The sequence below is a fragment of the Trichinella spiralis genome, assembly GCF_000181795.1.
Source record: "Trichinella spiralis strain ISS 195 chromosome Unknown Scfld9, whole genome shotgun sequence".
Taxonomy (NCBI): Eukaryota; Metazoa; Nematoda; class Enoplea; order Trichinellida; family Trichinellidae; genus Trichinella; species Trichinella spiralis.
This window is the reverse complement of record NW_003526948.1, coordinates 3,099,550-3,126,950: the sequence shown is the minus strand read 5'-3', so window position 1 is coordinate 3,126,950 and position 27,401 is coordinate 3,099,550. Positions and strand designations below refer to the sequence as shown.

Sequence of the window (27,401 nt, the reverse complement as noted above, 5' to 3'; positions counted from 1 at the left end):
AAATTATTTTACAAAACGCCGCAGTTTATGACAATCATGGAATACGAAACCTCTGTACGTACTGGGGCATACCACTAAAGATTCGTACAAATACCAATCATGAGCCCAGTAATTTGACATCAATTGTACATTTATTTAATTTCATAGCATTTGTAATAAAATTTCACCCTGGGCGCCTACATATTATTCTAATCTAATGGTGCTAATGGCAAAATACTTTGAGAATCGAGCTTCTGCGGTGAGCAACCGAGTACGATCAATACGACATTCACGTATCTGTACATTTAAATTTTACATAACATTATGATTGTTAATGTGCTGCTTATTATCAATGCTACATGATTATTATTCTGGTATTCTTCATGTTGATTTGATTATTTTTCATGTTAGTAAACGTTACTGTGTTTCTACAATTGGCAATTTCACTATTAGCATTTGAATATTTATCAATTCAAAAGCAAAAGACAATTCAAAAACAAACCTTTACTGTTCTGCTCACAGTATGCCGAAAATAAAAAAAGCATCCAGAAAATCATCATCAATAGACAGACAGTTTACATGATAATTTCCATGACGATCTACAGGATAAAAAAATAGAAAAGACAAGATTCCGCGAAATGCCTTCTTAACCGATTATGAATTTAAAAAATCATTACTAACAACAGATGGGATTAATAAACAGAAGTTCATTGCCCACAGTGATTGAGGCGTTCAACCTTCTTGGCCGAAGTCGTGAGTGAACTTGCTCAATTTTTCCAAATCGATATCATTTACAGTGGGTTTACTGTTTGCTAGTGAACGAAGAACGTCATTCTGAAATTTCAGCCGTCAAATTGATGAATCAGTAACGGAAAATCCATTAGAAATGCAAATGGATAAATAAAAATAACAACAATACCATTGATACAATTGGCTCCAACAATTTGTCTGACGGAACGTTCAACCATGACATTGCGATAGCATGAGGATCGCCCGGACTGCACGGAGTTAACAGATCATTGTCCACAATATTTGGATTCGCACGAGATGGCCCGGATACCTGAATTTCATTCAGAGATAGTTGAGATCATTTTGCATTTTATTAAATTTACTGAACACTAATTCACATCTGATTACCTTCTTGAAATGGGTAGCTGTTTGCACCTTGCGTACTGGCTGCATCAATGCGTCTCGAACGACAATGCTGATATCGGCACCGGAATACCTGGATTACAACAACAAAAAAACCAAAATGCAAAATAAAATTAAGAATTGAAAAAAATAGTGGAAAAAATATTGAATCAAACCCTTCGGTCTTTTCGCCCAAAATGCGGAAATCACGATCAGTCAGCGAATGCGGAGTGTTACTGATGTGAAGTTTGAAAATTTCTTTTCGCGCTGCAGCATCTGGCAACGGAATATAGATTCGTTTTTCAAATCTTAAAGTAAAAATAAAACCACTGCCAATAATTTTGAACAAGAACTGATCACCTCCGCCGAATTGCTGCATCCAAAACCCAAGGTATATTCGTTGCTCCGAGAACAAGTATTCCGTCGTTGTCGTTCGACACTCCTGCAAAAATAAAAAAGAAAAAAGAAAAGAAAACTGTCAGATTCATTCACATTCACACAATTCTATTACTGTACCTTGCATTTGGACAAGAAATTCAGTTTTTATCCGCCGAGCTGATTCGGATTCATTGTCCGAACGGGTAGAACATAACGAATCAATTTCATCAATGAAAATTATAGAAGGTTTGTGCTCACGCGCCAGCGCGAATAAATTTTTCACAAGTCTGAAAACAAAATTAAAATGAAAAACACGCAAATTTTGAAATCAAAAAAGTCAAAATCAATGTCACGTTGTGAATATGCGTGAAAAATCGTGAACGCAAACACTGATGATAACTCACTTTTCACTTTCGCCAAGCCATTTCGACACTAGATCAGATGAAGAGACACTGAAAAATGTCGAACCATTCGCTTCCGATGCAACCGCCTTCGCAAGATATGACTTGCCCGTTCCAGGAGGCTGCAAAAAAAAATTTAAAAAAATTATATTCTCTCCTGAACCAGCTTAATAAAGTGGAGCAACATACACCGAACAATAATATTCCTTTCCATGGCTTCCTCTTTCCTGAAACGAATAAAAAAAAAGAAAGAATGAGTGAATAATAAATATAATAAAATTGAAGTAACAGAAATCAACAACAACAACATGAACAGCAGAATTCAAGTATACTGTAAAAATCATATTTCAAACTTATTATCACAAAAAATGACTGGTTACTGAACGTCAGCAAAAATGCAAAAGAATTGAACGAGTGAAAAAAAATTCTTTTCCATTTCAATTAGAAATCAATTTGTAAAATGGAATATAAAAGAAAAAATTTTTTTCAATATCTTCCTTTTATATTTTACGACAATAAATATATATTTAAAAAAAACGAAAATTAAGCTCGTCTTTTGTTGATTACCGCAGTCGATCAACAACTTTTAATTCAATCGAATCACAAATAGAGGTTGTTTTCCATCAGGGGAATTTTTATAAAAATTCATCCCACCAAATTATTCAGCTTTTTTTTAAAACATCACATTATTCAAATTCTGCTAAAAAGAGGGGCTATTGGAAATTTCATCGAAATGAGCAAGAATGAACAATAGAATTTTACTTTATTTCCCCATGAATCGATAAAATCGCACCAAATGAGAATTAATTGAATCTACAAAATCAACTTTCGCGCCGTTACTGCTATATGGTTGATTCATTTTTTCAAAGACAAATTATTTTACTTGGTTATTTGTAAAATGGAAATTTCACATTGTTCCAAAAAAAGTGAATGGTGAAAGAAAGTATGTAGATGATTTTTGCCCATTTTTCTTCAGCTAATCAAAATCAACCAAAATCAAAGCGAGAAAGTGGTCGAACAAGTGAAATTTGTTAAATCGATTCGACAACCACCACCACCACCACCACCACCATGAACGAACCAACAACAGCTCACCAGCATGCAGTGGCAAACATTCAAGGTGGAAACAAAAGTTATCATGCTGAGTCGACCATTGATTGATTTCAAACATCATCCACAAATATATCCACAAGTTAAGCAGCTTATTATTATTATTATTATTATTTTCAATTTCCAATTAATACATTCATTAAAAACGATGAAAAAAAGAAGAGAATAGGATAGAATAAATAAGTATTGCTTTTCTCGTTTAATATTTCCAATGAATTTATTATTTCAATCAATATTTTTCATTTGATTTCCATTTACTTGCTGTTGTCGAAAGAAAAAAGAAATTATTTATCATTATTTATTGTTTTTTCTTCACTTCTTCCAATAATTTCAACTGTGACTAATAAAAAATTGCGCGTGTCGATTAAAAACGTCGAGTAAAATTCGGAATTTCAAAATTCACAGACTGAAAATTCCACACTGCACAATTATTATTTGCAGTTGCTTCAGTAGTCAAGTTTCGAGCAAGGGGGAAAGAGGGGTGGGGGGTTGGGTTGGGAGAAAGATGAAGAAGTATGCTTTGGAACAACGAAAAATATAAATACCCATAAAAATGGAAAATTCATCATTGCAGCCTTTGCATCTCTATTCGAATAAAGCAGCAGCACCACCACCAACACCAACAACATTACCACCACGGGGTGACAAACAACAAATAAGCAAGTAACACGCGCATGTGTACCACACGGATGTATACACACGTAAGCGACGTAAGAGATCGCTTGCAGTTTGCAGCGGCCAACTAATACCGCTGAATGTGAAAGAAAAATGTTCTCTCAATTGGAAACTCAACGCTTAAGCAAAACTACCCCTCAGCAGCAGCAGCAGCAGCAGCAGCATTGTTTTTCTCTTAGCTTCGATTTTATTTCAAAATACAAGCTAGTGCAGAATGAATTGCGTCAGAAATTGACCAATTCAGAAAAAAGAAAACTGCCTGCTGTCTATGTTTATATGTCGATACAAATGGTCGTCCGACAAAGCATGTCGTGAATTTACACGACAAAAAATATATATATGTATAATAAAATTGAATATTATATGTATTTGTAAATAATTTTCAGTTTGGATATTTGTTGCGCAAAAATTCACTGATCACTAGTATCTCCTCCTCCTCCTTCTGCTCGTCGATCCATTTCAACCGTTTCTCTGCTCTCATTGATGCTCAGCAGTAAATAATAAAAGACAACAAAATCGATTGCCGCTTCTACTCTCCTTCACAACTACCACCACCCCCAGCAGCAGCAGCAGCAGCAGCAGCACACTGACGCAACTGACGTTCATCGTTGACGGAAAGGGAAACTTCACATCTCTACTTCAACCAGGCAAAACAAAATGAAAAAAATGAATTTCTTCGTCGCATATGCTGCTTAAAATTTCAAGCATTTTGCTTTTCTTCTCCTTTCCATTGTTCCAAAAAGCACGCGATTTGTTTCAAAACCCATTTTTCAATAATTATTATATGATGATGCTTATCTTGTTTTTTTCTCTTTCACAGAACTGCTTACAAATGGATTCTTGGAAAACCGATGCCAATAACAATACAATGCTACAGCCGACATTGTCACTCAGCCAGGGACAAAAAGATGCACTCAGTGGAACGCTGTGCGCAGCAGCTGTTGTTGGAATTGTCGGCAATTTGACGGTCACTTTTTACATACTAATCAGACGACTGTATCGAAATTTCGTCTCCAGTCATTTCATCGCCCACCAGGGTCTGGTTGGACTGATCGCCTGCGCTTATCTGTTGCCGATATTTATTCAAAATGTACGCTACGACGCCGATTCACTTCCCAAAGGGGATCAAAATCACACCGGTGCCCTGTGCCGCCTGCATGCGTTCACCACATGCGCCGTATGGTCCGTTACCTATTACATGACCACTTGCATTGCTGGTGTGCATTTGTTGACATTCGCGCGTATCCACTACGATCAGCTCTTCGGCTTACACCCCTCAATAATTTGCCTACTTGGATGGGTAATTGGAGTAGCGTTGGGTTTGCCATGTCTCACTAACGAATCGATCGTCGAATATGACACCACTTATCACCACTGTCTGTGGAATCACAATCAAAATGGATACAAATTTCTGGCTTACTTCGTCCTGCTTGGCATCCTTCTACCCACCACGCTGACCATGTATGCTTATATTCGTGTACTGGCTATATTCTACCACGCGCCAATAGTGTTCGAAACATTGGGCTTGTTCAAAAGTCGCTACCTTCTCTTTGCCATATTAGCTAGTCACTTTTTACAATGGCCCTTTTTTATACGTCGTTTTGTCGCCTACCGTGATCCCGTCATGGATACAGTCACTATGATGATCGCTTATCAACAAAACGCCGTCCTCAGCATCATCTACGGTCTGTCATTGTTCATGATGAAAGAAGATGATATGGCGCTAACCGCAAGAAGTCATAAAATCAACTACACGCAGCCTCCAACCGCTCAGCAAGAATTGTAAGAGAAAAAAAAAACAACAACAGCAACATACCAGTAAATAAATGGGGAAACTTTATGGGCAAAATAACAGCCTCTTTCAGAGCTTCTTTTGCGCCTCCCAGTCCGGCTATGTCATTCCAAGACACATTCGGCTTTTCCATAATTATTGCACCTATGAAAAATAAAAGTGTCCAACATTTAACAATTCGTTATTAATTAAAAAATACAATTACAATAAAAATCTCACAAAAACTGTAACAAATAATAAACGATTTAAAATACAGTTGTAGTGAACAGCTGATCATCATATCATTTATAACAATAATGTACTACTGTAAAACATTAAAATATCATGTTGAGAAAAATACAAATAATATGAACAAAAAACTACCTCTTCATCAGTATATTACAATTCAAAATTAACAAAATGAATGGGACTCTCACGAAATTATTAATGCATTTAAACATTTTGAACAACATATTTTTTCATAAAAAAAACAATTCCCAATAATCATCCCTAAATGCACACTAATTATTTTAAACTTGATTATCCCTGTATCACGATACTGTATACAAAGTATAATTATTACTGTTCATATCAAATATGCGAAAACAGTAACTAACTTATTAACTAATTATACTGAATATTTTAATACAACTGGCGCAGCATGAACTAACTGAATAAAAGAAAAATACAAACTTTCGTAAATTTGTCTTATATAAAAACGTGATAAATTGACTAAAATAAGAACATGCAGAACATGACGAATAAAAAATCTGAAAAACATTTATCCCAAATGAAAGAACATATGAAAATTAAAGCTGGAAATTTACCAGAGCGTAAAATACTTCCCGTAGAACAGTTATTATATGCATTTTCTTTTCCTTAAATCTACTGCACAACATACTTTCATTTTTTTTATTTACGCATTATTATAATTTCGAATTAAAATGCAATATAATCATACCCATCAATCTGTCTTGAAGTTTCTTCTTTTCAGGGTCTTCTCCATCGCTTTCACTGCTGTCCTTGCTTAAAAATAACAAATCAACTTAGTTATTCAATTTAAAACATTTAACAAATTGAAAACAATCTTAATGAAATCAAAACTAAAAAACTTTGTCACTAGTCATCTTCCAAGTAAAACTCAAAACTTGATCAACTGAATAGCAAACGTTAATTTAAAGCTCATTTAATAGAAACTTAATATTAATACACATTTTAACTTAAACCCATCAGGTGGACATCATACAAGATATCATATTTTTGAAAATAAATACTGTATGCAACAAAAAACACACATAAAATATCATTTCCTGAGACATGCTATTTTCTGTGGCCAAAATAGTTTTCTAGCTCACTCATAAGTGCAGTGTACTTTCGTTTAAGTATATCACTGTCCTTGAAAGTACTAATTCAATAAACTGAAAGCACACATTTATGACAAAGTTGACGTTTTTCTAAAATGAATTTCAATAATCATTTATTATTAAGAAACTGAATCAAGGAAACTATTTCCCATTCAAATGATCTAATTACGGAAAAGCATCAACTGAAATAAAACTAATGCCAGTGTACAAATAAAACTGTACAAATAAAACTAAAACATATTCAGAACTGTTTTGAGGATTATAAAAATGATAAACTCAGTAAATAACTAACAATACAAATGACAGAAAACTAATGTCAAAAAAGTATAATATCATTAAAATTCCCTAATATAATCCATCATTCAACAAAACCAAATAAGCATAAAAATTCACCTTTCTGTTTCAGCTTTAACAGGCTTCTTTTTCGATTTACCGTTCTTTAAATATTCTTTTAATTTCTCTGCTCTATCTAAATACTGTCCACATTTTGAACGAATTGTATCCTTTTGTTTATCACCTTGAGCTTCATCTACAACCAAAGCATTACTAAAAGAAGGCTAACACAGAACCAGATGTTCACATTTGATTGCGTGAAGAAAATATTCCACGGCATGTTCGTACAAGCGCAAAGCTTCTGCATAATTTTTCTTTTTATCCTCATCTGTTGCTTTGGTCACAAGATCGATTGCTTTCTTCATTAAAAAAGCATAATTAATACTTTAAATTGAATATATACTTCTAATCGAACCTGAAGTGCTCCAGGGGCTGCCATTCACCGCAAGCAGAAATTATATCTTTAAAAACAGACAGTGATACGAGTTGAACAGTGAATTAAAAATGTTTCATCAACATAAACATTGAATTTCCTGTTCTACATTAAATTTAACAAATTCTACAGTAAGAATTAATGTAACATACGAACCACACTAAAACATTAAATAACAATAAGAAATATTAATGATGAACATGCATTTCATAAAGTCAAAAAATTTTAATGATGTCATATTTCAGCTTTACCTTTATTAAAATATAAAAATAAATTTAAAAAAGTAACAAAGACGATGAACTTAAATATATGCGAAATTCAGCACTGAATAAGACATCTACAAGAAAACTATTATGGAAAATGCTTAAAAGTACTAATGTTAAATATAAAAACTTAAAGTGAAAACATTAAGATATTAATAAAATCATAGCTTAAAAGACAAATAATTCAAAAAGCTGCAACTTACATTTTATAAAACAACAGATTGCAGTCACATTTCATACTGTAATTTATATTGCTCAAAGTCAAATTCAAATAAATTAGTATCATTTTATTTATAAAATATAATTAAAAATTAAAAATAAAATATTAAATAATATTTAAAAAATATTTCAATAATCGTATTATTAAAAAACATGAATGTGGGTCAACATAAATCAATAATAAGCAAAATTAAAATCACTTAAAAGATTTTAAAATTCACTACCATAAAGCTAATTTTTTATAAAAAAAAACATGCAAAGTTTTACATTTAGGAAATATTCATTTGTTTTCGCATGTTGTACATGACTTCTCAGATTACTGCCTAATTGTCCATAATTTTTCTGTAAATTTCATACTGGATAAAACGTTTTAAAATGTTATTTGCGTTAGTTTAGATTAAATTAATTAGCTTAAAAATATAAAAAATACCACTTAAAACACATGTTAATATTTATGAACAAATTGAACAACGAAATCGACATTATGAATACTAAACTGTAGATATAAAAATGCAAAAAATAAAAACAACAAAATATTGCAAATGTTAAAATAAAAATAATTTTAATTAATTAATCACAGATTTAAAATGCATATACAAGTAAAAACAACATTCATAAAACATCATTTTTAAAAATATATCAAAACTGTTGTCCTGCTTATAAATAATTTCCTACTGTATTGTATAGTTCGCTTCATTGTACTCAGTTCGGTGGTCTTGTTTGTCGGTTAGTGCTTGAACTGAGTTATCGATTTGCTTGAAGAGAAATGGATGCTGACGAAGACGATTTTGACGACAGGTTTTTTCCAATTTTGTATGAAGGATTAAGTCCTGAACAAATGAAAGTCAAACCTGCCGTGTCAAAAATTGGTTTTCGAATATTTGTTTATGGGGACTTGATATGGCGTCACAATTTTCCTTTTCATTCAACAGTAAGAGGATACATAAAAGGCCAAGAGCGCATATTTATCCAAGGTAGTATGGATTGTTATGGCACAAAAGAACAGGTAATTTGTATTTTCATTTTATGTATTCCACGATATTCAATTTATGTTTTTCAGCCAGGGCGAGTTGCAACACTGTATCCAGAAGATGAGGTAGAATAATGTTTAGAAGCTTCATGAAATACATATTTTAATTTTTTGAAATTTCTCTTTTAGAAAATCGTATGGGGAATCACGTATTTAGTAAACGAAGAAGATGTGGATGAAACAAAATTTCGCATGGATGTGGAACCGAAACCAGGGCACTGTTTGATGAAGGTGATGTTTTACCCAGCTGATAAAAGCGAGCCTTATGAAGTATTTACCCCACTTTCCGTGCCGTCTGAAAATCCATGCTATTATGGGAAAGAAAGTTTTGAAGAAACCGTGGAAGCGGTATATTTATTCCATTCCAGTCATTTTCTTGTCTCTGAATCATTTGTTTCAGATATTACGAAGCTCTGGAATGTGCGGCAGCAACGTGGATTATATATTTCGTTTGGCGCAACATCTCCGTGAAATGGGTAGTCAGGCAATGGACCCTAAACTGGCGCAGTTGGAAGAACGTGTGGTTCAACTTTGCTTGGAACGAGGCATTCACTTGAACTCTATTAAAAGTTTTGGATATGGTTAATCAACTATTTTAAGAATAACGACTTTTGAAATAAAAATGATTGCATTCATTCTGTAGTAATATATGTTAACAAGTATATATCCTATCTTCACAAATATCGATTAGTTCAATAATACTTTTCCACGTTAGAATGTTCTCATATTTAATATAACGTGCAGAATTTCTGTTCATTCAAAGTGGGCTTTTCATTTTTATGTGGTATTAAACGCTCATGCGTCATATTATGAAGATTGTGACAGTTTGAAAATAAAAACGTAATGATAATTTCTGAAAATGTTTATTGAAATTAAAGAAGAACACGAACATTGTAATTCATTTCAAAATGTAGAATAAATGTTAATTAATTTAAGAAAACAAGTTGACCAAATTATTTGCTTAAACATAATACGTGAAACATCGAAAAATCCTGAACGAACTGCTTTATTTATTATTGATCATATAAAAATAATACTATACAAAAGAAGTTAACTTTACAAATAGCACAAATTGGATGTGAATTTTATCATTAAAAATAATGCCTGTGATTAACTGAATTTCAGAATATTCTTCATCAAGAAAGATGATGAAAAGACAATATTATAACATCTGTAACGTTATTTGTATTGCCTATTTCATTCGTCTCTTGAATCTGAATATTGAATACTGTATTGTTATTCCATCTATAAAAATTTATGGGATTTTATCATACTGGCTTTTTTCCCATTTCCTGTACATTATTTCAAACTGAAAATATATTATTTGTTCACGTTTAACAAAGAGAAATTGAGAAGCAACTATTTGCGCATGAATTGTCTTTTTTTCGCGACAGGTAATATTAGCCTTTATGGCTCTCTGCCCTTGGTTTGGCTGTTTTCATTGTGTATTTACAAAATCATCATACTTCCTCCAGCTGATCTACAATTAATCCGGTCATTGCTGATGCTGCAACGATAATAACCTTCAGTTCTATTGATTATTAACCCTTGACCATCGGCCTGGTCAGCTGCTCACCATGTGCTGCTAGTGGATTTAGTTGAATCGACTGCAATCTCATTGTTAGCTGCTGACCTAATTTCTGTTGTGCCTGTGCACGCGGTCTTAGCATTAGCAATCTTTTCAGCATTGAATGGCGCCAGGTCAGTTCTGTTAGCATAGTATAGAGCATGTCAAGTACGCCGCGAAACCTGTGCAATTTTCCCATTGCACAACTGGGCAGTGAATAATACACGCATAATGGTAGGAAATCGTAACCAATAAAACACGGTCATCTAACTCATGATTATCTCAAATTGTACTTACGCTGCGGGGTATCATCGTTCTTTCTCTTCTCTTCGTCATTAATAAATGCCATATGGTTGGAAGTGAGACTCCAAGCCTTGCTCATAAACTTATCAAGCATCACACTCTTCTCTGGATTAAAAGCTTCAACATAATCGATTGGGGTCATTTTCAGTTGAAACTTATCCATGTATTAGGTCGATCAGTCAACAACATCGGCACCGGATAAGCATTTGTTAAACTGAATGATAAAAAGTGAAATAAGTATTTAAATAATAAGTGGAAAATCAAACGCACACATACGACGTTATTTCAGAGAGCCAATGCAATTATGCTCGACGCATTGAACTACTGATAATGTTTAAGCATCGTCGACTATAAATTGCTCGCACTAACTCGCTTTCAGCTTATCTGTTCACCTGGAGCTATTTTATAATTAATTAAAATTATTCTTCCTTGCCAAATATTGCTCTGTATATATATATATATATATATATATATATATATATATATAGCAGTACACATAACACTGTTTCTCATGCAAAAATTCAGAATTTCCATATTGCAAGCAGTTTGATTAATTTCATAATTTTGACTAATATGTAATAATGTTAGTTTACAAAACTATAGCACGCATATTATGGTAGTTTTTTACACAGAGAAATATTTAAGTTGTCAAAGGTTTTCAATTCAAAAATAAAAAACAGTTGTACTTCAATAATTTACAACTTATTTGCGCACATTTACTTTTTCAAATAAATAAATTCAGCAGTTATTTGTTATGGTTTACAGTATATTTTGTAACTAAATTATTAGCTTATGTTAAAGGTAGATTTTAAAATGAAAATGAAGTTTCAGTAAGAATATTTTTATAAAGAAATTAAAAATCATGCTGTTCCATTTACCCAGTTTTAATTAAAAAACGATAGAAGAAAAAAGTTCTTTACTATTTAATGTTTAATAATAATTCGTTATATAATTTTTTGCATAAGGTTAAAGTTTTTCAAAAATTAAATTTGCAAACATTATTTCTTTCTCATTTTGGAATTCACTGTTGCGTGTATATTATGGTCATTCATTGGCGTATATATGTCAGAACCTTAAATAGGAAAAAGGTGTAAAATAACTGACCATAACTTTAAAGTATTTCAAGTACAATTTTCAAAATAACCTTTGACTACTGACAAAACTTTGATTATGATGTTTCTGTTATTGTCTGTATTAGTTGTATCACTTTTAAGTGGGCAATAATTTTATTTTTTAATTAAGTGGAAGTAAACAAATTATCATGGTCAGAGCTTTCCATTCTACCATCTCAAATAGAGGAATATTTTTGCAGAACTTTATTTCTGCCTAATTATCATCGTCATCAGTTTTGTTTCCTTTCAGATTCTTTACAATTTCTGCAAAATTTAATATGAAATTTTTTAAGAAGAAACTTTTTACTTTTTTTTTCAAGGGATGAATAATGACCATTTCATTTTCCATCCACTGCTCAACAGAAATCAATGTTTGAGAAGCTCATTGGACACGACATAAAAGACAAATTAATAAACTGAAAGCACAATATGTCATGAACGTTTTTCCGGTTAATTTATACTGTGAAAATAGAGTCATTGATATGATTAAGAATATTAAGCTAATGAAAATTGTAAAAAGCGATTCAGTGTTCATTGCAAATAACGGTTTTTTGTAAATTGCACTAGAAAAATACATATAAAAGTATCAACTTAATATTCATTTGTTAAAATTATTTCATTTTCAAAGATGGCTTGCCGTAGATTGATTTATTTCTTATTCGTCTTCTTCTGCGCAGCTTCATCAACAGCAGGTAATAGTGCATCACTGCTAAAAATTTGCTAAAATTTTAGTAAATTGAGAAAAAAGGAAATAAAACTATAAAATACTCTTCAGAAATTTTGTTTTTTTTTCAACACTGCTCAATACAAACTTTCCACGACCTTTACACTAGCTTTCAAGTGTGCAGCTTTTCTTTGAGAACACTTTATTATTATAAAACTGCATTTTTCAGAAATCCGCTGCATAGAGGAAGAGACGAATAAAATCATTGTTGGTATAAAGCCGTTTCAGTTACTTGTGACTGAATCGCCTCAGATTTGTGCAACACTCTGTTTAAGTGCTAAAAATTCATCGTGTTCTATGACATATTTCAAAAAGAAAAGTACTGCTAAAAGCGGAACTTGCTTTTTATATTCGTCGCAAGCTGGATTGCTAATAAAGCAACACCTCATTTCTGCAGACAATGGCAGTGCTTTGCTACACTCAGTATCCATGGTTTTGCCAAGTTGTCCAGATATCAGTAAAAACAACAACAACAACAACAACAGTAATAATAATACCAATAAATTCAACATGTTCCAAAAAGTAGCTAACGGGCGACGAATTGTTAATGTAAAAGGAAAGTCTGACTGGGCTCTACCAATAAGCATGACTATAGATGCTTGGGGCCCTTGGACTGAATGGAGCCCATGCTTCGAACAACCATCAGTGCAGCAGCTTCATCGTAAGATTTAAAATTTATGTTGGTCTTTTTTATAACAGAATATCAGTTGAGTTTAGTTTATCGAAATCGTGTGAGCGTTTGCAGCTTCTGCGGTTCCAGCAAAATTATAAAATATGAAATTGGAAATTGCAATTCTCTTGTATGGTCTGAATGGCAAGCTTGGAGTCCTTGTTCGTCCAGTTGGTAAGAAATTTGTCTTGAAAATTTTAAACACACTTTTCAATGCTGAACTGTTCATGCGTGCCAATTGAATTGAAATTCGTTAAACTGTAATAAAATTAAATGAAACAAATAATGATTTTTATTCAGTGGTGAAGGATTTTCCGTCAGAAGACGTATATGTCCAGTACAAAATGCGTGTGCCGGTTTGGCAGAAGAAGTTACATACTGCAAAACACTCCCGTGTGCTACTTGGACTGAATGGAGTGCCTGGAGCTCTTGTGTAGGAACATGTGATACAGGCTACCAGTACCGAATTCGTAAATGCGTAGGTTTGGGTATCTGCCCTGGGTTGGAACAAGAACATCGTCTGTGCAACAATTTACCACCATGCTGTCAACAGTGGAGCCAATGGAGTTCTTGTTCTGTTTCTTGCGGAAGAGGTGTACGAACAAGAGTAAGAACTTGTAAGCCGAAAAATGATTTCAGCAATCCACCACATTTGAAAGAAATCTCTCTGTGCGAATTTCCACAGTGCACCAAGTGGGATCCTTGTATTGTTTGGATAAATCACTATGAATACAAAATTCATCCAACATGCATGATAGAACACTCCATCACATCTTATTAATATTTCATGATTTCAAATATTATCTGAATATTCTTTTGACAAAAATTGATTGCCTTTAAAAAATTGACTAAAGCAAAATTTGTAAAACTAAAATAATTTATACCATTTTTCCAATGAAACGAATCATATTAAAAATCTGCAAATCATGCACAAAGAAATACAGTATGCCTCCACTTTTTGTAGCCTTATATTTATTATAATTAAAGTTTTGAACATTCCAAAGAGCTAGTGGTGTAAATGGATGCTTTTGAATGCAAATTTTTGCTACCTACGCACCTGCCAACTGGCTTAACTGGTTAAAAGATGTGTCCCACTTTAGTACTGCTGCAGTGTACAGTGAAATCATATAAAAGAACTTTTTCTTCAAAAGAGCATGACTGATTTGCAGAATAAATGCTCTGACGTCGGCAATCTAATAAAAACATAATCTAATATACAACTTCGTAAAAACTAGGTTGTTATGAGTAAAAAAGAGAAGCACTTCCACATCTATGAAACCATATGTATTCTTTCAGTATAGCAAGCAGTTCGACTGCAGTGAATGCTTTATTTGTAATAATGACAAACCCAAGTGTGATTTGTAAAGTAGAAAATAAGAAAATATTCAAAATGTACACTGCATTTTAAAATAATATTAAAGAAATTGTATTGAAAATTGTAATGTAATGCGATAAGAAAGATGCAAAAATAACTACTAAAACCATTTTCCGTTTTCTTCATTAAATTCAATTATTCAACGTTTACCTCGCCACAACGTTCAGCCGAAAAATATCTTCTACATTTAAATGTCATTTTACCTAAAATTTCCTTCATTTGTATTTGCTGCTGTTTGTTATTCACGCACAAAATGCTTCATCGCTATGATCACATGTCATGAAATGAACATTATTATAAAATATACCTATTATAAATTGGGGTATACATACATACATACATACATACATACATACATATATACAGATGTAGTTCTTGTATGTGCAAATCAAAAACAGTATTTGTTGAATTTATTCTCCTGAAAACAATGTCTGATGAATTAAATGTTCTGAAATAAATTTTATCAAAAATTTACTGGCAAACTTAAAATTTTAGTACAGGCGAATGAATTGTTACAAATTTGACAAAACAGCCACGTTCAAACGTACTGCTTGTTTCAACGCTAGTTGAAATGAATTAAATTTTCACTGCCTGGCATGCCTTGCATTTTACATTTCAAAACTTTCATTTATTCTTTACATAAATAAGTGTCTATCACCTTCTTTACACTGATAAAGTGTCATGACATTGTAATGATAATGCGAGAAATTGACATTTCGAAAAGATATCAAATATTTCAAATTCATGAATCACTATTTAAAGAGCCTGATAGCAGCAAATATTGCTCAGATGTTCTACCTACTCCATACACAATCACAGCTGAACATAGATGTCTAAAAAAAACAAGTCCAATTAACTTGTCATTCTCATGTACAACTTCTCTGACAAATTTCGTTCAATAAATTTTGCCCTGAAATTGCTCCTGTGGTATATCTATCTATACATGTCAAACTACTGTAGCACGTAAAGGCAAACATATGAAATCTCCAATAGTATATGGAATAAAGTTTTTTTTTCACCAAACCAATACTTTTTCATGCTTTGAGAACTGTTTTCTTCCAATATAGAGTAGTAAATGAATATGAAATGAAATACTGGATATGAAACACTTTGCAATGGAAAAAGAAGGCATTGCTGAAAATTGTCGACAATTCATGAAATTAAGATAAAATAAAAGCTGTTCAAAGATGTTCATTCAATCAAAGCACAGTTAGTTGGTTGTCAAAAGAGGAAATTCCATTCCTTTGATTTCACATTTTTCATCGCTTTTCAAAATTTCACACTAGTTCTTCTACAAGTGCATCGATGTTTCACAAGTTGTTATCAACTTTTCCACACCATATTTCACATTACAATTATTGCATTTATCACAGTTCAGTGCAAAATAGATAATATTTCATTAGAATAAAAATACAACTAATCTCTAAAAAGCCAAACAAACAAACAAACACATCATTGGAAGAATTTTAGTGCAAAACCGATTGTCTTTCAACAAGGAAGTAGTTGTTTTCTGTCAAGCTGTTTCATTCAAAAAATACATATTCATACAGTCAACCTATTTTGTCAGCTTACTTTCTTTCCACAGAAACACCGAAACAACATGAATAAATTGGAAAAAAAATGATCAGCAATTCTATCAAATATCAGGTCAGCTAGTGGAAAATTTACCCAATTCTGCTATTCCACAGCGAACACACAGGGCTTTGATTTCATTTTTTCAGTGCACCAAAAAACCCATACTTGCTGACATAATTAAGAAAGGATTATTTATATATATAATTTGAGTGAAATCAGTGTGGACGGAAATGTGCAAGAGCAAGTTTCTATTTATTTTTTTTTCTGGCCGAACAGCCAACGCTGATTCACAAACAAGCATTGTATAATAATTGCTGACAATGGAAAAAATGAATGAAGCTGGACGACCCAGCTTTCGAAAAGCAGCTGTGCTAATTTTTTGAATTTTCCATTTCTGTCGGGATTCAACGATGAAAGGAGAAATTCAACAAATTTTGACAGACTGAAAATGAATGGAAAAAATGACCCACGTTCCGTCGCAGGTCTGCACGTCTGCACGATACAGTGTATACAACTTGTTGTCGAGAAGTGTGTTGAAAAAAATCATTGCAACTTGATGCATCGGTTGGAAAAAAAATGTATTTACTCTTCTCTGTCGTTGTGCACGCATTTTTAAAGTTGATATCCTTAACCGATTTAGAAAATTATGAAAGAGAAAACAAGACAGATTGTTAGATGCTGATGCTGGAACTTGTTATCGACCGAATTGTGGCAATTTGCTGCTTAATAGACCATGAAGACCATCATTCCGGTCAAGTAGGCGTTGCTAGGATTGCTTTTTGCAAAGACAATATTGTCAAGGCGTGGACGTTGGAACGTTTCAAATCCAACAGGTGCTAGGGGCTACTTGGTATGTCAAAGCTGAAGAGAAGCATCGACAAACAACAATTCTCTCTCTCTCTCTCTCTCTTTTTCTGCCAACGCGCGATATCTGTAATTGTGCATTTTTCTTTTCAATTTTCCATTACACGTTTAATGCATGAAATTAGGGGAAAAAAAAGAAAAAACACACGGATAATTATTGCACGAGTGGAAGCAACAATGCCAATTATCAAATTTTCTCCAAGGTGACGCGAAGCATTTGCACTTTCACTGTCTCTACCACGCGCGTGTTCTTTTAAGCCTTCAGGAAACTTCGCCCACACAGACCGACGACTGGCTTGTCGGTGTAAATTGGTCGAAGATTGTCCATTTAATGCACTCAGCTTTCACTAATTTCAGCACACACACACTTCAGTTGCAGCTGAGCTGCGGAACGTCAAAATTGCTCTTCTTTTCATTCATTTCAACAATCCACAAAAAACCATGAAGCCGTCTGTCGTCATTGTATACGCACAATTGTTCAGTGCTTTTTTCTCTATTCTTGTTTACGCAGGTAAAATATACTTTTTTACATAACTCATTTTTTAGATAAACTTATTTCAATTTGCCTTCGTAAAATGTAACAGCATTTCAACTTACTTCTGCATATCACAATCAGTTGTCATTATTTTCAAAACTATTTATATAATTATTAATCCAGCTATCAGTACAATATTTTGTAGGTAAGAACACAACCGTCGGGTATATTGGTGATTGGAAAAATTTAAATAGAAAAACTCATTTAAATCACTTCTACCACTGACTGTTTTATATTCCAAAGAATTAACCAATGTTTTCTTCACTCTAAACACTATGGTCATTCTAATTCAAGCACAAATGCAATCAATGACCAAGAAAGAGGACTATTCTATTCAGAATGGACTTGCTTATTTAAGTAGATTTCATCATCAACTTTATGCAATAGATTTGTCTTTTATAAAAGGAAAAAGATTACCGCTTCTTACCCAAAAAGTTTGTTTTGCTGATGTTTATGAAAAGCGAAACTTCAAAGGGAATTTCTCTTTCAAGACTTGTCGAGTATCCAGGTCAAATTGCCTCCGGATTTTTTAATGACTCCGCATTTCTAATAAACAGTCCCATAATCAATCAGCAATGTTCTATTGGAGTATGTTTTTCTAAGCAGGTTAAAAGAGCAAAAGCAAAAAATATTATGTTCACCTGAAACAGTTGAATTTCGATTAACATACCGCAAGATAGATAAAAAATCATTACATGCTTAAAACATGATTTTCTTCAACGATTACATCTGGTTTTCTTTTACCATATAATATATATTTAAAACATTTATTAAGATAACAAGATTAAATGTAAAAATTAAAGATGAAAATAATGGTACTTTCTATTGTATCAAATTATTCTATGAAAACCACTGTGGCACTAAATTAGTGCACTGTATGGAGAAAAAAAACTTAATCTTTCTTCACATACGATCAAAACGCTTTGTAATACAAATTACTTACCATATTTTGCATACGAATAATCAAAAAGTGTTTCCAATAAAAGGAGATGCTGTTTTAAGACGTTGGGTGTGTGGAAGAAGAAGCGAATCACATTGTAGTGGACGAAAAGCCGGATGAAACGTTAACAACTGATGCGCCACACATATGCATAGCAACCTGCATGAAAGCGACAAGTCTGCCGTGTCGTGTAGCTGTGTTTGTCAGAAAAACAGAATCGTCCAACGGCACTTGTGAACTTTACTCGAAATCAGCTACCTATATAAAAACACAAGCGCAAAATTTCAATGTTGACGGAGGTGCAGCGTCGGTTTTCAAACTGCTCAAACACTGCCCGTCAGTAGATAAGAACATGTCCGCCCTGGCAACAGCCAGAGGTGGACAAAAAGTTGTAAATGTGGAAGGTCGAACTGGTTACGGAGCATCTGTACAGATGTACAACACCGGCTGGGGTCCTTGGAGTGAATGGAGTGCCTGCGTAACCACTCAATCTTGTGGATCCGCTTGGTGTAAGTTTGTGCTGCATGCTAGTTTGCTGTTCGTTAAACGGCTGAAATGTTATAGCTGTGCAAAACAGAATTCGAGTTTGCAGCGTTTGTGGACAAAATCGAGCCATTGAAGTGGAATCACGACCATGCGAATGTTGCGAAGCTACTTGGAGAACGTGGGGCCCATGGAGCGCTTGTTCCGCAACATGGTGAGCATCAATTTCATTTCATTTTCCTATCGCAGTAGCGCATACAACAGAACATCTATATATATATATATATATATATATATAGATGTTCTGTTGTATGCGTATATAGAAGATTATATATAGTTGTATATATATATAGAAGATAAGTTACACAAGTTACATATATATATATATATATATATATATATATATATGTAACTTGTGTAACTTATCTTCTTCAAAGTTCAATTTTTAAAATTTTTTTGAAAGTCAAAACAGTGCTTAAAAAAATAAACGGATATTCTTTCCAGCGGTCCGGGAACGATGGTTCGTGAGCGCGAATGTGAAGCTCCCACTGGTTGCACAGGTGCATATCAAGAAACTGGGGTTTGCAATCTCGGTGCTTGCGCAGCGTGGTCACCTTGGAACGAATGGGGAAGTTGTTCGGCCACTTGTGGTGATGGCTTTCAAGAACGACAACGCATATGCGTTGGCACGGGCCAGTGCTACGGTCCAGCAAGAGATCAACAACGCTGCCCAGATTTGCCACCCTGCTGCACCCAGTGGTCTGCATGGTGCCCCTGTTCCACTACATGCGGTCCTGGAGAACAAACACGCACAAGGCAATGCGGCACGACCACAGATGCATACAACGCGGAATTAGTCGAAACCCGTCCCTGCAATCTTCGCCCATGTCCATACTGGCTACCGTGGACCAGTTGGACCCCTTGTTCAGTAACCTGTGGTATTGGGACAACATTGCGCAGTCGAATGTGCCAAGACGGAACAGCTGGCATTGATTGCATTGGCCCGGACCAAGAAAGCCAACAATGTGATGCTGGCCCATGTCCCGCATGGACTAATTGGGGTCCTTGGACGCCGTGTTCAGTACCGTGTGGCACTGGCGAAAGAACACGCCAACGTACCTGCTCTTATGGAACAGACTGCCCCGGAGAATCGTATCAAGTGAAACCGTGCTATTTATGCAACTGCCCAAGCTGGTCAATGTGGAATCCTTGGGAAGACTGCGATCAAAACACTGGAATGCAAACCCGAATACGGTACTGTTGCGGCAGCTGTACCGAGACCAGCACCCTGTCATGCCCCGGTGAAGCAGAAGAAGCGACATCTTGCATGGTCGAGTCATTTGCCGCCGCTGCTGTCAGTCCGTACATTTTTGCGAAGACTGCCATCGATGTGAAATGGACCGACTGGACCGTTTGCAACGTCAGTAGAGAGCAACAACTTCTAACATGATAAAAACATTTTTCACGTATGCTTTTCCTTTTTTTAAGGCAACGTGTGGCGAAGGAGTACAGAGCAGAAGAAAAATTTGTGAAGAAGGGATCGAATGCGCGGAGAAAGTCGAACAGCGCAAATGCCAAGGACCACCGTGCGATGGGTATGCGGACAAACGATTTCAACAGTTTTACCTTTCTCGGAGAAAGGATCGGGTTGATGATTGAAAGTGAGCCGAAAAAATATTTCTTCCCTCCACGCTCAAGCAAATTCATTTACAAATATCAACCGCTGAAATCTGCCTGTTGCAAAACAAATTTATCCTTTTCATGCAACATCCGAATATGGAATTGTAAACTTCTGTGCACAAACTGCCTAATAACATTTTTTCTGACATGCTATAGATTTTGTTTATTTATTGTTATTCATAAAGTTTAGTTTATCTTAACTTCTGAATAAAGAAATGACGATTTTAACTGCTGATTTTGCATTGATGCAAGCATTTTGGAGAACACACAACTTTCAAAGTAAAACATCAAAACGATAAAATTAGTCTCCTATAGGCACAAGTAGAGTTTGCTTTTCTTATTTTTTGAAATATTCGTCTGAAACAAACAAGAAAAGGAATTTAGCAAAATTTCACTAAGCAAAGCAAGTAAACATCTCGTGTGTATAAATTTTCATCCGATACTATACTTGTACTTTGTTTTTCACTTGGACAGAAATTGATTTTCTTACATTGTAAAAAATTTGATTTTAAGCATATTTAACGGTTCTTCCAACTGTTTATTTGCAACGCGTTTTCATGTGAAATTGCATTTTTGAACTTGAAATGCTGCAACAGAATGCGGATCTATTTCCACTTATAAGTCAACTTAATAAATTGATAAAGATTATGCGCGCGCGCACACACAAAGAAACTTCAAAAGTGAAAGCAATTGAAACTCTCGTTTGATGTATCACTGATGTGATGCGGCTGAATGAAAAGGTAAGGGGGAATTGAATAAACAAATTGCAAAAAGAAAACAAACTCGTCTGAGCAGACCAAAGAAGCGTGCTAGTGTATATCATACTACATCATATTAAATTAAATTAAATTATATTATATTATATTATATTTACTTTTATTTTTACTTTCTTATAAACAGCAATTATGATGATGAACTATAAAACAGTTATTCATTACAGTTATCAAAACGGTTTCATACGATCAAAATTATTTGTAAAGAAGCATGTCGATAAACTGCTTCGGTGTAACACGTACGCATGTTGGATTTTCAGAAAGGCAAGGGTGACCCAAGCTCTTCAAATGAAAAATTTTAAAAATGCTATCCGCAACTGCTATAATATTGTAATCGAAGCTGACCTACCTTCCAAAATAGTACCTGACAATAACAGCAAACATGAATCATGTCGGCATAAACTTCCATCAGTCCAAAAAACCTGAAAAATTGCATTAAAAAAATTTCAAAAAAAACTAATTTGCTGCATTTGAAAACAAACTTCTTCAGCTCAAAATATGCAGTGCGCCAGCTGACTTTCAATTTCGCACCACTCGCAAAGTTCTGCTTCCGGTATTCTGCATTGCCCGGGTCGATGGCACAGGGATCGAAGTTCAATTTGTCAAACACCAGTTCCATCTGCCACTTTTTAAAGTAAAATCGACACAACTTTTCCCATGGCTTCTCAGTGTAGTCCAGAATGGCGCTGAACATCTGGTGCGCCAAACAGAGGTTGATCAAGCTCTGGTGGTCGGATATGGTTTCCAAAATTTCCATCAAACAATCCACCGGAAGATCAAACAAATGAATATTTCGCTCATTGGTGGTGGATTCCTGCAAAAGAAAACATATGCAACAACAAGAACAGTATTTTTCAAACATTAAAATTGAATAATTTAAAAATTGTCAACTGCTTCGCGTTACTTTGCATTTGAAATCGAACTGCTTCAAAACCGTATCCATGAACATCAACGATTCCCGGTGCGTTTCGAGAAGCTGCGCTGAACCGTAGTGATGACCACTGTTCAGATTGTCGATGAAACATGTTATCAAAGTACGAACTGTCATCGGTTCTTTGAATTCTTTCAAGCCTGCCAATAAATATAACCAAATAGATCGTTAAAATCAAAAAAAAAATTTTTTTTTAAATTTAAACAGCTACATACAGTGAACGACAAGTGCTTCCAAAACTTGAAATACAGCTTTGCGAGCTGACGCACTCAACGAATGCAACTTTTCATTCGCTAAAATTTGAAGTACCTGAAAAATAATATTTAAAAAATAAGGGAAGAATCAAACAAATTATACAGAAGCGTTTCACAAGTTCTGAGTGGAAAAATTCACTTACTTTTATAGTGTACTCGAAACGATTAACATCAGCTACGCTACCGGCAATATCCAACTTCAAAAACGCCTCACCGAAGGAAATGCAACCAATAAACTAATAGAATAGAATAGAATGGGACAAAGTTGAAAACAGCACCAACATCTATCTATCTCCAAAATCCATCAAAATACTTACCTCTCTTGATTTGTGAAGCGGTACGAAATAGTGCGGCTGAGGTACCAGTTCCAGAGCATCGACTTTTTGATCTTCGTCGTTTATTTTAAGCGACGACCGTACACTTGAAACAGAAAACAAAATTTAATTAAATTAAATTCACTTCGACACAATTCAAACGTCAAATCATCATCAACTGACTCTCTCTCTCTCTCTTTGGCAGAGAACTGATTCAAAGTCACAATTGAAATTTTCAAAGTAAAATAAACAAGGAAATTGCCCCCACCTTTAGCGGAAAAATTGTCGAGTGAAAATTGGCAAAAACATGTTTAAAAAATAAGAATGTTTTTGCTGTTTGTTAGCTTTGCAAAGCATCTTTGCATCATTTGAGGAAATAAAGCTGCGACATTCTCGTGCTTGATCATACGCGAGTGTTTTTGATCTGTGCTTGTCAAAGTGATTGTGTTGAGAATATAGAAGAGAAAGCAGTAGAGAGAGCTTAATTTCGAAACGAAGCTATTTGTTACGCAATAGGAAGAGGATGCTAAAGTTTGCGAGCAGCTGTTGTAAAAAAGAAATTCCGCGTTGCATTTAGCAGTGAAAAAGCTGCCAAATCACCCCACAATGCCAAGATGTGACATGCAATGACCAGGAAGCTAGCTCCTGGTTGACAACTTCGAGAAAATGGTTTTCACTGGAAAAATTGGGAAAATTTTCCACCTCCTATCAGCATGCTGTACAACAAACAACAAGTTCCGCATCTGCCCCATCGTCGATCAACACTGATCACTCACTAAATATATCTATATATATATATATATATATATATATAGCGCACAGCACGTTTTCAAGCAACAGAATAATAATAATAATAATGAGCTCAATTTAGTGGGTAGATTTCTTGAAGAGTGTTTTGACTAGTTGAAGGGAAAAAAAAAGTATCTGCCCCCAGTTTAGCTGTATGTGTTTCAAAGAAAGAAAACAAACTATCGGCTTGCTGGTTCTCAACGCAGGTTCTACTGTTTCATTCAAAAATGATTCTACCAATGAAAGGTTGTCTGCCACTTTATTGACTTTAAACTGCTTGGACAAGAAGACATTCTCTAAAATTGAATTATGAAAAGTGTTGTCCAGCATCAGCAGCTGATCAACACGCTGCGCCTGTCCTGGTACTAATTCTATGTTGCACAATAATATTGAAATTGTGAGACAAATATAAATTAAACTGCCTAATTTACACAGAAAGTAATTATTTCGAAAAATGGTAAACCGACAAGAAAAAAGGAACAATAAATTTGTTGAAACTCGATTCTTTGAAAATAATGGAAAAATTGATAAATTGAAATGAATCTTTTTCAATTGAAAAGTTATTTGTCAAGCTGGGAAACAAGCGTTCACAAATGACTGCTTAGAAAAAGTAGAAACAGTTTATCATTGATTGCTTGCAAATTTACACAAACAGGTTGAAATTTATTTCACAAGACGACGAAGTATTGAAAAAAAAAATCTAGATCAGCTTGGACGCAATTCGAAAGCTATTCATCAAAAAGCTGTAATTATGAACAAAAAACTGCAAAATCAGCAACTTAAAACCTCGGCCGGATAATATTATTCACACATATTTATTACACAGTAAAGTGATAGAATATTGACAAATTGCATGTGCACAATAATATACTACAGTCGAAACACAAAGTATGGAGTTGGTTTGCTTTTAAGCACAGCTGTGCATGAAAAATTCATTCCAAACAATAGGATTGCAAGCAATAGGAAGCGAATTGATTGGAAGAGACGTGTGCGGTGGGTATTTTTTCCGCAAATTGACCTGAACTGCAGTTTTTATTTCCCCCCCCCCCCCGAAAAAGCAAAATACCTCCTCCACTCCCATAGCTGTGGAATTGAAACAAGCAATGATTATGATCAAAGCGAAAAGCTGACATTAGTTATTGGCAAAATCAAAAAGATGACAAAGCAGCTGTTGTGATGCTATTTTCAAATTAAAATTATTAAGCAGGAAAAATGCATTCGACAAATATTTATAATGGTATAAAATGGAAGAAGTGTTGTTCAGGAAAAGTTGACTGAACTTGAAAAACAAAACAACAACAACAACAACATCCTCATCATTATCCGGATGATGGTCACAATTATTCTTGAAAGCAGTAGAGAATCGATGCGGTGGTCATTTGATATTGATCGGACACCGTGTGGACAGCGTTCGATCGAATCGAATGCAAACCGACTAATTACAAAGTACGGCTAAACTTGGCCAACGGCCGAAAGCAGCAGACATACAAACACAGCTAGCTAGCAGTAAATTGGCAAAAGCGTAAACAAGAAAACAAGCATCCGCATCTGACAACAGTGCAATTGCAATTTGCAAGCCAGCCAGTATCGTACCGGTCAGAGCCGTTCACTTTGAACAATAGATTGGAGCAGAAAGTGAGGAAAGTACAGAACGGTTGTTGAGCTTTTGGTGAAAATTACAACACTACCTACCACCCGCATTGAAATAGGCTAGAAAACCAATTTTGAAAAAATGAAACATACGGAACCTTCATCCGACTGTCACTTGATCATGTTCGATTTAATACGATATCAAATATATATATACAGATAGATGGAAATGCAAAAAGTAAACAAAGTCAACTAAGAAAAGCCCTCACCCCGGTCAACATCCCGTATCAGAGGTGTTTGTTTGTGTGTTGATGAACTTTTTTTCTAGATGAAAGTTCATCAAACTGAAAAAGTGAATTATATAATAAATAGAACAACTGAACATACCGCAAAAAGCGTTCCAAAGAAGATTCCGTTTTCGATATCTGACGACCCGGTATCAGCTTCTTCTTTTCCCAACCTCCTCTGGTGGGCACCCAGGTATCACCGTATGATCGCCAATCTTTACCAATGAACGGCATGCTTTTCGTTTAAGCGCCGTAAAAAGAGAGAGAGAGAGCACGTTGAACAAGGCGACCAACCACTTGCACTCACCGGTCAAAACTGAAACCCAACGTCATGTTACTTAACTTGCATTCATGCAATTACTACACATTTTAAACTTACAGTATGAAAGCTTTAAAGTACACTGCTCTTTATTCTTTTTAAACTTTTTGTAAAATAAATTTCAATTTAACCAACACTTAATATATTGATCATAGGAAACAAATTTTCAAATCCACTCACTGCACAAGTTATTATTATTCGGTACAATTTATTAATTAAGTCAATAATCAGTAATTTTAACGTAATTTCGATAAGCCCCTATTAATAAATGAGAAAAGAAATTAAACATATAAAATAAAATTCCTCCCCCCCTCTCTTTCTGAAAATAAACATATCATTTTTAATAAATATGTCGTCAAAGTTATACATAATTTTTAACCAGATATAAATACGTATAAAAAGCATTAAAAATCAACAGAATAACCACTTGCTCTTGAAGTCATTATCAATAAGTTCGTCGTTTCACTGTTGAAGTTAGTATTCATTTGAGGATATTTTTAAAAAAAATATCATAAATCATAAAACTGCTCATCATTGTAAAATGATCTTCCAGGATGGTAAAAGCTGTATCATGATGCAATTGAAAGTAAACAATATTCTCGAATAGGCGATTGAATTATTTTCATCAGTAAATATAACAGACATTTTATCATATGACTGTACGAAGATATGAATAATACATGAGCGCAAAATATGAAGCAGAAAAATATTTTCAAAAGTATTTCAACAATCAATTAAACTTTTCGGCAATTCCATTAAAAGAGAATTTATATAAAAATTATACAAATTCTGCCAATAAATGATCCGAATAATAATAATAATAATAATGATTGAATAAAGTGACGATGAAAAGCTGCAAATTAGTTTATTTATTGTTGAAATAATTTTCTTACCGTTCTCCCATTTTCACATATCCAAGTCTAATTTGGCCAGTTTTGAAAATGGAACGACCGAAAAGATGACGTTATACTTTTCATCCTTGATCAGCGTTGAAAAAATTCATTATAAAAAAAACTGCGAACTTATTCGTCGATCAAAAAGAACATTTGAATGGAAACAATTTGAGCAGTTGTGAAATTTTCCACCGATGGGAAAAAGCCATTTCACAATAGAATCATTTTTTTTGAAACTGCAAAACTGACTCTAAATTCGGCAATTTGCAATGTAATTATTTATTGCATGTTGTGACGAAGCGCGCATATGACCTGTATTCAGTTAAACAGGCACTG

General features: G+C 34.2%; 10 protein-coding genes across 10 annotated transcripts; 3 read left to right on the top strand and 7 right to left on the bottom strand.

Annotated features, from left to right (window-relative positions):
• Window positions 1–709: 709 nt before the first annotated feature.
• Window positions 710–7,682, bottom strand: Tsp_05353 (vacuolar protein sorting-associating protein 4A). The gene is made up of 13 exons (XM_003371688.1): window positions 7,558–7,682; window positions 7,390–7,501; window positions 7,203–7,338; window positions 6,407–6,471; window positions 5,491–5,610; window positions 2,079–2,116; window positions 1,893–2,011; window positions 1,627–1,775; window positions 1,471–1,552; window positions 1,287–1,418; window positions 1,117–1,204; window positions 899–1,039; window positions 710–813 (listed from the first exon to the last, which is right to left on the bottom strand). Exons 1-13 carry the CDS (start codon window positions 7,579–7,581, stop codon window positions 712–714), a joined length of 1,308 nt encoding a protein of 435 aa, XP_003371736.1. The 5' UTR covers window positions 7,582–7,682; the 3' UTR covers window positions 710–711.
• Window positions 7,683–8,823: 1,141 nt separating this feature from the next.
• Tsp_05354 (conserved hypothetical protein) lies at window positions 8,824–9,673 on the top strand. The gene is made up of 4 exons (XM_003371687.1): window positions 8,824–9,063; window positions 9,118–9,153; window positions 9,217–9,435; window positions 9,488–9,673. The coding sequence occupies exons 1-4, from the start codon at window positions 8,824–8,826 to the stop codon at window positions 9,671–9,673; spliced, it is 681 nt and encodes a 226-aa protein (XP_003371735.1).
• A 718-nt stretch (window positions 9,674–10,391) lies between these two features.
• On the bottom strand, window positions 10,392–11,099 carry Tsp_05355 (conserved hypothetical protein). The gene is made up of 2 exons (XM_003371686.1): window positions 10,952–11,099; window positions 10,392–10,396 (listed from the first exon to the last, which is right to left on the bottom strand). Exons 1-2 carry the CDS (start codon window positions 11,097–11,099, stop codon window positions 10,392–10,394), a joined length of 153 nt encoding a protein of 50 aa, XP_003371734.1.
• A 2,204-nt stretch (window positions 11,100–13,303) lies between these two features.
• Tsp_05356 (putative thrombospondin type 1 domain protein) lies at window positions 13,304–14,244 on the top strand. The gene is made up of 3 exons (XM_003371685.1): window positions 13,304–13,454; window positions 13,493–13,637; window positions 13,764–14,244. Exons 1-3 carry the CDS (start codon window positions 13,304–13,306, stop codon window positions 14,242–14,244), a joined length of 777 nt encoding a protein of 258 aa, XP_003371733.1.
• Window positions 14,245–15,277: 1,033 nt separating this feature from the next.
• On the bottom strand, window positions 15,278–15,970 carry Tsp_05357 (putative Rho GTPase-activating protein syd-1). Its single transcript, XM_003371684.1, has 2 exons — window positions 15,863–15,970; window positions 15,278–15,286 (listed from the first exon to the last, which is right to left on the bottom strand). The coding sequence occupies exons 1-2, from the start codon at window positions 15,968–15,970 to the stop codon at window positions 15,278–15,280; spliced, it is 117 nt and encodes a 38-aa protein (XP_003371732.1).
• A 695-nt stretch (window positions 15,971–16,665) lies between these two features.
• Tsp_05358 (conserved hypothetical protein) lies at window positions 16,666–17,023 on the bottom strand. The gene is made up of 2 exons (XM_003371683.1): window positions 16,884–17,023; window positions 16,666–16,855 (listed from the first exon to the last, which is right to left on the bottom strand). Exons 1-2 carry the CDS (start codon window positions 17,021–17,023, stop codon window positions 16,666–16,668), a joined length of 330 nt encoding a protein of 109 aa, XP_003371731.1.
• Window positions 17,024–18,087: 1,064 nt separating this feature from the next.
• Tsp_05359 (putative thrombospondin type 1 domain protein) lies at window positions 18,088–20,894 on the top strand. The gene is made up of 5 exons (XM_003371682.1): window positions 18,088–18,169; window positions 18,815–19,261; window positions 19,317–19,449; window positions 19,740–20,655; window positions 20,724–20,894. The coding sequence occupies exons 1-5, from the start codon at window positions 18,088–18,090 to the stop codon at window positions 20,892–20,894; spliced, it is 1,749 nt and encodes a 582-aa protein (XP_003371730.1).
• A 989-nt stretch (window positions 20,895–21,883) lies between these two features.
• Tsp_05360 (putative F-box only protein 25) lies at window positions 21,884–22,736 on the bottom strand. The gene is made up of 4 exons (XM_003371681.1): window positions 22,593–22,736; window positions 22,171–22,502; window positions 22,038–22,110; window positions 21,884–21,970 (listed from the first exon to the last, which is right to left on the bottom strand). Exons 1-4 carry the CDS (start codon window positions 22,734–22,736, stop codon window positions 21,884–21,886), a joined length of 636 nt encoding a protein of 211 aa, XP_003371729.1.
• A 90-nt stretch (window positions 22,737–22,826) lies between these two features.
• On the bottom strand, window positions 22,827–23,544 carry Tsp_05361 (F-box only protein 25). Its single transcript, XM_003371680.1, has 4 exons — window positions 23,495–23,544; window positions 23,191–23,293; window positions 23,017–23,109; window positions 22,827–22,928 (listed from the first exon to the last, which is right to left on the bottom strand). The coding sequence occupies exons 1-4, from the start codon at window positions 23,542–23,544 to the stop codon at window positions 22,827–22,829; spliced, it is 348 nt and encodes a 115-aa protein (XP_003371728.1).
• A 1,132-nt stretch (window positions 23,545–24,676) lies between these two features.
• Window positions 24,677–26,087, bottom strand: Tsp_05362 (F-box only protein 32). The gene is made up of 2 exons (XM_003371679.1): window positions 25,954–26,087; window positions 24,677–24,719 (listed from the first exon to the last, which is right to left on the bottom strand). The coding sequence occupies exons 1-2, from the start codon at window positions 26,085–26,087 to the stop codon at window positions 24,677–24,679; spliced, it is 177 nt and encodes a 58-aa protein (XP_003371727.1).
• Between the last annotated feature and the right edge of the window lie 1,314 nt (window positions 26,088–27,401).